This window comes from Ursus maritimus, unplaced genomic scaffold, assembly GCF_017311325.1.
Source record: "Ursus maritimus isolate PB19 unplaced genomic scaffold, ASM1731132v1 scaffold_21, whole genome shotgun sequence".
Lineage (NCBI taxonomy): Eukaryota > Metazoa > Chordata > Mammalia > Carnivora > Ursidae > Ursus > Ursus maritimus.
In genome coordinates, this window is record NW_024424564.1 from 46656515 (window position 1) to 46666779 (window position 10265).

Genomic DNA, 10265 nt, shown 5'->3' on the forward strand with positions numbered 1-10265 from the left:
GGCGTGGCAGGATAAGGACCAGAATCCAACTCTTGGGACTCCCGAAGGGGCCTTTCTGGAGGCCTATTCATGCCACGGCACCCCTCTCCCGGCCCTCGGTGGGCCAGACCCTGGGGAATAAAGCAGCCCCTTGTCCAACAGCACATACTTCGTGAGCTGGGCCTGAACTCCAGGTTGGGGGAAGTATGGGAGCAGCTCTCGAGGCGCTGAGCTCAATGACCGGGAACAGGCAGCCAGCCCCATGTAACGGCAGCCAGGAAAGGACTGTGCCCACGTCACCTCTGCTCCTTGGTCGGGACTCCTCAAATACCCCCATTCCTTGATTCAGGCAGAGGGTGTCTATGGCGCTTGCAGGGGAAGCACGAAGGAAAGTCAGCAGAGCAGCTCCACCCCCCCCCCCATGCTGAGGTTTAGGGAGGCCCTGGAGGAAAAAATGAAAGAGCTGTGCTTGGTTTCTGAGGCTTGGTCTTGGAGGAGGGATGAGGGGCTCAGAGAGGGGGCAGCCCAGCCTCCTTGCTGGGCCTGCCTCCAGGCCCAATGTGCTCCCACGCCACTCCTCCTGTGCCAGGGTGGGCTTCAGTCATCTGCGGGGCTGGGGGGAGTGGAGGACCTGGCTTCCAGATGTGAGTCACTCCTGGTCCACATCTTCCTCCCTCTTCAGTGCTGGCAATTTCAGAAGGGAGGCAGCAATGTGGAGAAGGAGGTCCCAGTGACGATTCTCCTAGTAAGCACCCCACCTTGCCCAGTGCTCCCCACACCCTTCTCTCCTCCTAGGTCCTGGGCATGAAGTGAGCACCCCTCCAACCCACCCACCCTCAACTTTGTTATGGTGATCTTCCCTATAGCCCATGTCTGCCCTCAATACTCACCTTCCCTATAACCTTCTATGGCTCCCCAGCACCCTCAGTTAAAACAATGGCCAAGCCCCTTTAATGAGGCCCTTCCTGATCCAGAGACTGTTGGCCTCCCAGTCTCATGCCCCATCTTTCCCCAGCATACCCGAAACTCCAGCCGTGCCCAGATGCTCACCATTCCCCAGACCTGTGCTTTCTCACATCGGAGTCTTTGCTCGTGCTGGAATGCCAGGCCCTCCTTCTTCACCCATCCTTCAAGACCCACCTTCCGGGGCATCTACATGGCTCAGTTGGTTGAGTTTCTGACTTCAGCTCTGGTCATGATCCCAGGGTCCTGGGTCCAAGCCCCATGTCCATGTCAGGCTCCCTGCTTCTCCCTCTCCCTCTGCCCCTCCCTCCACTCATCCCCACCCCCAAATAAATAAATTTTAAAAATCGTAAAAAACAAAAACAAAGGCCCACGGTCTGGACAGTCTCCATTTCACCACAGTGCTCGTTCACGACTTCCCTTGGGACCAGCGTCATGCTATTTAATCAGCTGGATCTCACCCCACCAGGGGCTCGATGGGGTTCTGCTCTGAATCCTTACAGGCTAGCTCTGGGCAGGCACATAATAGATGCTCAGGAAAATGCCTGTGAAATGAACAGGGGAAGGAAAGGCCGTGCCTCGCCTTGGAGAGAGTGGAGGGGAGGGGCACCGAGCAGGAACCCCAACCTCTCCGGGCCTGGCCCACCCTGGGCCCCTCTCAGGCCTGACTCAGGCCAGAGGCTGTCAGGCAGGAGCTCTTGGAGGACCCCCAGCAGGCCGCTCAGGAGGGCTGAGGCCTGAAGCCTGAGGCCTGAGCCCCAGTGGCAGCCTGAGGCCTGGCACCAGGCCCAGCCTTTCTTTAGCGCTAGTGAGGAGCGAGCTGCAGCCACAATCCCTGCTTCCGGGGAGGCCCGGGTGGGGCCAGGGCCTTGTGGTTAATGGTCCTGGGCCCTCTGCAGAGGCCTGCAGCGCAGGCCACGCCCTAGTCCCTGCAGGGAGCGGCAAGATGAATCCCAGCTCTGATCCCCTGAAGGACCCTGTATCACCTCAGCCGTCTTCTCTGGATACCCCCTGAGCTCGGCCCGCTGGCCCCAGGCCCCCTTCCCGCCAACTCTGGTGCCTAACTCATCCTCAAACTATTTTCCACTGCCTCCCCCCAGTCCCTGCCACCGCACAATTTTTTTGGTGGGGGTGGGGAAGGATGAAGGGGAATGGGAGGTGGAGTCTGGACCCTGGGGGTGTGGTTAAAGAAGAGGGGGGTTTGTCACTCTGATTGGTCACCTCTGCTCCAGAACGGCTTCAAAATTCCATTGACTCCGCCTCCAGCGGGGCCCCCATTCCTGTCCTGGCTTACAATTGGCTGGGCTTCCAGGGGGCGGGACTCACCGGAGCCTGGTCCCGTTAAAAGGGTGGGAGCGGCCCGGGGGGCCCATCGCTCCCGTAGGGTCTTGAGGCAGCTGGTGTGGCAGTCTGCGGGAACATCGTCCGGTACTCAGTCATGGCTTGTGTGAGTGTGGGGACCCCGCCCCAAGGCCCAGGGATGGTGTGGAGGCGGACAGCAGGGGGGAGAGTGGGGGGATGTGAGGATCTGGGTTCTAGTCCCTGGGGTGTGGCTTCGAACAAGTGCCTTCTCTTTCCTGTGCCTCAGTGGCCGCGTCTGTAAAATGGGGTGGGCGCCATGATCCGCAGAGGCCCTCTCTGGCTTACGAATTATCTGAGTTCCTCCAGGGTCTGACAGCACAGTTATTTCCGCCAAGGTTTGACATTTTGCAGCTCTCCGATAACCGGGAGAGAGAAGGGTGTGGCATACTGGTGGGGTGGGGAAGCACTTTGATGACACCCAGGCCGTTGTCCCTTCCCCCCTCCTTCACCCCAGAGAGCCTCCTGTCCCTTCCCCCCCCCGCAGCTGTCCCCAGTCACTGGGCCAGGGCAGAGTCATCCTCTGCTCTAGAGAGCTCTGAAAAGTCGCCAGGATTTGAGACGGGCTGCCCGGGAGGGCGCATGCCTGTGTTAGTGGGTGGAGGGTGGTTCTGTCCAGGCTAGTCAGGTGGGGGCTGAGTAATTCACCCCCCCTCCGTCCACAGATTCCTCCATTGGGAGATGGGGGTGCTAAGGGGGAGAGAAGAAGGCAAGAATCTTCTGCAGGCCCCGAGGGAAGGGGTTCAAGTTTCTGGCAGAAGGAACCACTCACACCAGTTACGCTATGCGCTCAATCTTGCTATTGCTGAGCCAGCCAGGCTGCTGACTCTAGCCCTTGGCCGCTCACTTCTTCCTTCTGCACAGGGGCCTGGCGGCGCCCCTTAAGGGTCTCCTCTCCAGCCCCTGCGCGTCTCCGTATGGAGGGATTTGAAGGGGGGTGGTGCGGAATCTCCCAGCCCCGGGGTCAAGGCAGACCCTTCCATGCACCCTTCTTTGCCACCAAGTCGCAGTGTCACTCAATCCGAGTCGTTTTCTGTCTATTAAATGTAGGGACGGAGCATAGCACCCCACCTCCCAAGCCGCTCTGAATCCCAAATCCCCAAGCTGGATCGCAAAAAGCGCTAGATCTTGCCTAGTACAACCTCGGTAGTGATGATAGACAGGAAACGGATCCGTTTGGGAGCAGGAACTTGGCCTGGGAGCACACGGAGAAAGAGAGTCTAGACCTTGGCACCGGATTCCTCAGGCGTGCCGCGGGCAGGGGCAGAGGATCCGGGTGGGGACGACCCCACCCCCTCACCCCGGGCGCTGCGTCCTCTAACCCCGCTGGCTGTGGTCTCTCTCTGCAGAGTCTGGTCGCCAGCAACCTGAATCTCAAACCTGGGAAGTGCCTCAGAGTGCAGGGCGAGGTGGCCCCCGAAGCCAAGAGGTGAGGGGTGAAGGTGGGGGTGGCGGACGGGCGGCAGGGGCCGGGGTTTCGAGCCCCGGGGGGCCCCGCCCGGCTCTGGCAGGGGCGTGGCCGGCCAGGCCCCGCCCCTCCCTCCGGCGGCGAGGGGGTTAACGGCGGCGGCGTCTTCTGGGTGAGTCACTTCCTCCACGGGGTCTGGACCCCCCACTAGAGTCGCCCCCATCCCTCCCTGCTGGAGCCTCCGAAACTGGTCCAGCTGCGGCCTCGTCATCTGCCTTGCCTGGCCCCGCCCCCATTGTGCGCGAGAGCCCAGGCCGCTGGGGCTGGGGGGGGGGGCCGGGAGAGGGAATGAGGGCGCCTCCCCTAGCTGAGGGCCCTCGGAGGTCCCTCGGCCTCGCGCTCTTCACTCACTCAAACCTTTCTTTCCTTCGGTCCTCCTTCCTTCACTCACACTCAGCAGGCTGCCTAGTCACTCAGCAGCCATGTGACCTTGGACCAGTCCACCAACCGCCCGCCCCGAGAGCTTCAGTCTGTTGTCAGTTCGTCGAGGGGGGAGGTGGTTGTGTGGAGGAAGTGAGATGCTGGATCTCTCAGTGACCATGATGATGACCAGCTGACATTAGAAAGAGCTGCACGCTCGCGTGCCCTACCCTTTCCATGCTTACCAAAGCCTCCGAGGTAGGTACTGCTCTGCTCTGCGCTCAGCAGATGCATTTCCCCTGGTGATGACGCGTTTATTAGCCCCGCCGCTCCTGAGCACCATCGGTCATGCTGGGCACCAGAAGTACAGAGAGATTCAAGGCAGGCAGGACGCTTGCCCTCCCGGAGGTCACCATGTGAAGGGAGTCTCTCCGTCCTTGACCAAAGGGACACAGACTAACGTCTGAGAGAGTCTTGGCTGTCAGCACGGCAAGACCGTGAGAGATCCCTCTTGCGCAGCCCCCCTGTTGCAGATAAGACGGAGGCTCAGAGAAGGGCAGGGACTTGCTCAAGGTCACACAGCAAGGAGGCGGCAGGGCGAGAGGTAGAGCCTCCCCGCTCAGTGAGTCCCCCAGCTGGTGCATTCACAGTGCACCGAGGGACCGGGCGGCCTGAGGGGGCTGACGCTGGCTGAGAAGGCCTCAGTGCCCCCTGCTCCCCCCAGCTTCGTGCTGAATCTGGGCAAAGACAGCGACAACCTGTGCCTGCACTTCAACCCTCGCTTCGAAGCGCATGGGGACGTCAACACCATCGTGTGTAACAGCAAGGACGGNGCCCTTCACCTGTGCCCTGCCTCCCCTCCCCTGCTGTGTCCAGGACAGTGCGCACCAGCCCCCCTCCCAGCCTCAGCAGCCTGGGCCCTGAAGCAGGGCTGTTGTCAAGGGCTCTGGGAGGGCCGTGAGCTGCAGGCCAGCTCAGACTTAAGAACCCAGGCTCCTGTTTCAGGGTCCCTTCTCCACACCCCCCCTAGGTGTGCATCTCCTTCGACCAGGCCGACCTGACCATCAAGCTGCCAGATGGATACTCATTCAAGTTCCCCAACCGCCTTAACCTGGAGGCCATCAACTACCTGGCAGCTGATGGCGACATGACAATCAAGTGTCTGGCCTTTGACTGAAGGCAGCCGGCCCGTGGCCCCTAATAAAGGCAACTGCCTCTGCTCCCCCTGGCCCAGCGTCCTGTGTGTGTGTGTGTGTGTGTGTGTGTGTGTGTAAGAGGAGGCTGCCACCAACTTCCCCCAGGCCCCCCCCTTCCTTCACTTCCATTCACTTGCTCAGTGCACATCTCCTAAGTGCCCGGGCCAAACGGGGAGCTCAGTACACAGTAGGGGGCTGGTGACCGATGCAAGAAACCCAGTCACAGCCCTCCAGCAGCTCCCAACCCAGCTAGCCCCAGCACATAGTAGGTGCTCAAAAGATGATGAATCAGTGAAACTGGGGGGAAAGAGGCAAGGAGGGGACTGATCGATGCCCTGGTATCCGGTGGCACGGAAGACGGTGTNNNAGGGAAGAATTCCTGGCTCCTCATTGGCTTTCCTGATCTAGAAAGAGATCTGGTTCAGAGCTGTGTGGCCTTGTGCGTGTTAACTGACCTCTCCGAGCTTTGGTTTATGTACCCATACGAGGAGGGGGATGAAAGCACGTAGCCTATCAGGAGGGTTGTCGAGAAGACCACCTGAGATGGGGGAAGCAGGACAAGTTAAATGCCTGGGATGTAGCAGCTGTGCGGTGGGGGTGGCTTGTTAATCCTTCTGCACTGCGGTGTGAGACGTTATCGATGTGGTTCTGGAATACAGGTGAGGGTTGGTGGGGTGGGGTCTAGAGCCTGCAGCCGAGAAAGAATTCCTGAGATGGCTTTGGTGCAGAAAGTTTTTTTGAAAGCACAGGGACGTTCCCCGGAGGCAGAAAGAGCTGCTGCCCCGGGGTCCTGAGTTGCAGGTCGAGAGTTGGGGGCAGTAAGGAAAAGGGAGGTTTCGAAAGAACTTTCATATGCTAAAGATAAGGTGGTTTTCCCCTGTGGCAAGGGATTATCAAGATGGGAGATTCCTTGAGGAACGTCATTGTGTCCCACCCAGTGGGGGTGGGGGGAAGCTGCGGGTTGTCAGTTTAGGCTTGTCTTAAGCCAGCCTTGAAGGGGAGGGGAACAGGCAGGATGACTTGACTCCCAGGTTTGCAGCGGGGCGCGCTGAGCCCAGCTTTGTGGGTCCTGCCCGCATACCACCGTGCTGGAGGGTAAGTGCAACCGGGAATCCAGTCTGGAAGCTGCTGGTTCTGTGACCCTCCTCCCAACACGGGGGAGAGGGGCTCAGGCAATGGTCTTGGCACAACTGCTGGCCTGTTTCTTCCCCCCCCACACACACACCAAGTTTGTTGGCTTATTTATAATCGCTACACCCAATTTGGGGCTTGAATTTAAGACCCCAAGATCAAGAGTCACGTGCTCTGTGGACTAAGCCTGCGGGTGCCCCTGCTGGCCCGCCTCTATACAGGAGGAACCGAGGTGTGGGGTGTGGGGGGGGGACATGCCAGCCCCCCCTCAGGGAACTGAGTAGAGGCAGGCAGCCTCCTGGCTCCCAGAGGCCTCCTGCTGCACACTGCCTCTCTTCCTACAGAGCAGAGAAGTTCTGGAAACTCAGTTGGCCTGAGATGAGGTCTCCGTGAGCCCCTCCTCTCTTGGTTTCCAAAGAGGACGTGCCTTCCAAGACCCGCCAGGCTCTCAGAGGGCAGTGTTTAACCCAGCCCATCGTACTCGTCATAAGTGGTGGGACCTGAGCTGATGGCCGGGCATCCCCGCAGACGGACCATTCCCTGGCACCTTTTGCTTCCTGCTCCCGCTGCAGGGCCCCTACCTTCCTGGGAAGCAGCCCCTAGAACTGAGCCAATGTTCAGGATGACTTAGAACCTCAATGGGCTCCCCCCCCAAACCCTAGGGCACTGTCTCCTGAGTGTGGTGGGGGGTGGGAGTCCGGCCAATTTCACTCTCCAGGCGAAGCAGCACTAGTTGTGGGACCCAGGGTGACCCTCTTCCACCCCCCCCCCAGACTTAGTTTCCTCTTCCGTAAGATGGGGGTCATTATTTGCACCTGGACCCTTTGGGGTGGATGATTCCCATCTCAGGGGGTCCCCTGGGGGGCGCAGCTCTACAAGAGGGCCCAGGAGGATGCAGTGTGCATGCTGGGGGTTGCCAAGAGCCACACCCAATCTCCAGGCTCTCCTGGGGCACCCAAGTGGCCGCCCAGAGAGAAACAGCTTTGGAGGTCCGGCTGTGGCGGAGCGCCCTCTGCTGGACATCGGAGAAAATGTCTCTTGGACCGCCTTTCTCTGGTCCTCAGGGTTCAGAAGCCACACAGATTGTGGCTAGACCCGCTGAACACCCACAATATCCCAGGACTGGGAGGGACTACAACGGGGCAGAGGAAAGTCCTGGGGCAGATAGGGAATGAGACCACTGGGTCTGCGGGAAAGAAAATGGGCTCGGAATCAAATAGACTGTGTTCAAACCCTCATCCTACCACTGTGTGCCCCTGGACCAGTTACTAGATCTCTCTGAACCTCAGTTGCCTCCTCATCAAATTGTAGTAATACTCGTTATCTACCCCGTGCGGTTGTTGGCAAGATTAGCTGAGATAAAGTAGAGAAATGCCTGGTTCCTGGCACACAGTAGTGATGTATGAAAGACGTCAGGGTTTGAAACCAATGGCTGAGAAAGAATTTTTGAGACATCTTTGGTGCAAAAAGGTGGTTTTATTAAAGCACAGGGACAGGACAGGGGTGCGCAGAAAGAGCTGCACGGGGTCGTGAGGATTGGCCCATTATATACTTTCAAGGTGTGGGGGGGTTAGGGATAGCGTTAAGTCTCTAAGGAATTTTGGAAGCAAGGTTTCCAGGACCTTGAGGGGGCTAGCTATTGTTGGGAAAAGGTCATTCATTACCGTCTAATAAAACCTTAGTCATGAGACCCTTCAGATGTTTATTGGTGGGCCATATGCTTGGGGATGATTCCCAACATGTGTCTTGGGGATTTAGAGATAAAGGAACTTTCTAAAGGAAGTTTTGTATGTTAAAGTAGACTTACAGGATGGGGGGTGGGGTCGGGCTAGGATTGACTGCCTTTGGCCCTTAGCAAAGTATTAACATCGAGGCAGTTGAGTCCCTAGAGGGATGTCACTCTGCCTGTTTCAAGGACTTGTCAAGGCGCTGCAGGTAGTCAGGAAATTTAGTAGTTTTTTCTTCTCCCTTTGTTTTCCACATCAGGTAGGTGCTCAATAAACATAAAAGTGCTTTCAAGGTGAAACCAAGCCAAAGAATGGTGGGTGTGTTATTTATTTATTAAGATTTTATTTATTTATTTGACAGAGATAGAGACAGCCAGAGAGAGAGGGAACACAAGCAGGGGGAGTGGGAGAGGAAGAAGCAGGCTCCCAGTGGAGAAGCCTGATGTGGGGCTCGATCCCAGGACCCCGGGATCATGCTCTGAGCTGAAGGCAGATGCTTAATGACTGAGCCACCCAGGCGCCCCCAAAGAGTGGTGGGTGTTTCAGACCATAAGCTGCAGTGAAGTGTTGGAGTCTGCCCACCCGCCATGGGCAGGCAAGCAGCGAGGGCTGCGTGGGCTGCAAGGGCCAACTGCCCAGAGCTCCCTGCACAGGGTCCTATGGGCGCAGCTGTCCCCTTACTCGGTCCCTGTCTCTGCACCAGCCTGGACGCTCGGCGAGGGCAACAGTCAGGGAATGGCTCCATACACCAGTTACTGGCTGGGCGACTTCCTCTGTCTCAGCCTCGGTTTCCTTACCTGTATAATAGGGATGAAAGCAGCACCAACAGGGGCACCTGGCTGGCTCAGCGCAGCATTCGACTCTCGATCTTGGGGTTGTAAGTTTGAGCCCCATGCTGGGTGTAGAGATTACTTTAAAAAATTAAATCTTTAAAAAGAAAGAAAGCGGGGTGCCTGGGTGGCTCAGTGCCTGGGTGGCTCTGCCTTTGGCTCAGGTCATGCACGATCCCAGGGTCCTGGCAGGCTCCCTGCTCAGTGTGGAGCCTGCTTCTCCCTTCCCCCTCCCCAGGCTCATGCATGTGCCGGTGTGCTCTCTGGCTCTCTCACTCTCAAATAAATAAATAAACAAATAACCTTTTAAAAAAATAAGGAGAGAGAGAGGAAGGGAGGTAGGGAAGGAAGGAGCGAGCACCAACCTCACAGGGCCATTGTGAGGATCCACTGAAATAATCCACGGGAGACCCTGAGAACATTCCTCAGCACAGGGGGAGACAGAATGAATAGACCGCAGAGAAGGAAGGAGCCCAGGGAGGTTTAAAATCATAAATCATATCATGTCCAGCGGCCGACCCTTCACTTTTCATCTACAGCTAGTCTGCTCTGGGGTGGGGGTGGGGAGCCCGGCACTCAGGAGGCAGCCAGCTGCAGAAGGGGCTCACGGGGGGCATCACTGCACCCAGTGTAATGCTTCTACCTAGAGGGAGGATGCCAAGGGTGGCATCCGGGTGCAGCCACTAAGGGGCAAAAGGTCAGAAGGGCAGTTGTTCATCACCCCGATATCCTCTGATATCCCCACTCTCAGCCAGTTCTGGGGTCACCTCCTCTGGGAAGCCCTCTGCCCTGCAGGGGCCAGCACAGAGCTCCTGCAGCCTCCTGGGTACCGTCCCCTGCACTGTAATGATCACCCTTCAAAGTAAGGCAGCGGCTTGTCTGCAGTGCCCCAGCAGGGGTGAACTGAGAGTGGGGATTCAGGCATAGGATCCCAGTTACTGAAATTCCCCTTCAGGCCGTATTTCACTGAATACCTTCACGTGCCCGCCCTCATCTTCAGTAAAGGATGTGTTATTATTACATCCCCATGCCACACCTGGGGAAACGGAGGCACAGAGAGGAGGCCATGGCTTGTGTAGCAAACACAAGTGTGGCAATATATTACTTACACGTGATGTTACATAACTCACTTTTCCTAACTCACTTTTCCTCCTCATGGTTCTTAAACCACCAGTATCAGCATCCCCTGAGAATTTGTTAGAATTGCAGATTATGGGGCTCACTCGAGACCCACTGAATCAGAAACTCTGGG

At 57.7% G+C, this 10265-nt stretch overlaps 1 protein-coding gene across 1 annotated transcript; it reads left to right on the forward strand.

The window, feature by feature from the left end:
• The first annotated feature begins 2230 nt into the window (after window positions 1–2230).
• On the forward strand, window positions 2231–5357 carry LGALS1 (galectin 1). Its single transcript, XM_040637500.1, has 4 exons — window positions 2231–2389; window positions 3651–3730; window positions 4854–5019; window positions 5160–5357. The coding sequence occupies exons 1-4, from the start codon at window positions 2381–2383 to the stop codon at window positions 5304–5306; spliced, it is 402 nt and encodes a 133-aa protein (XP_040493434.1). The 5' UTR covers window positions 2231–2380; the 3' UTR covers window positions 5307–5357.
• The last annotated feature ends 4908 nt before the right edge of the window (window positions 5358–10265 follow it).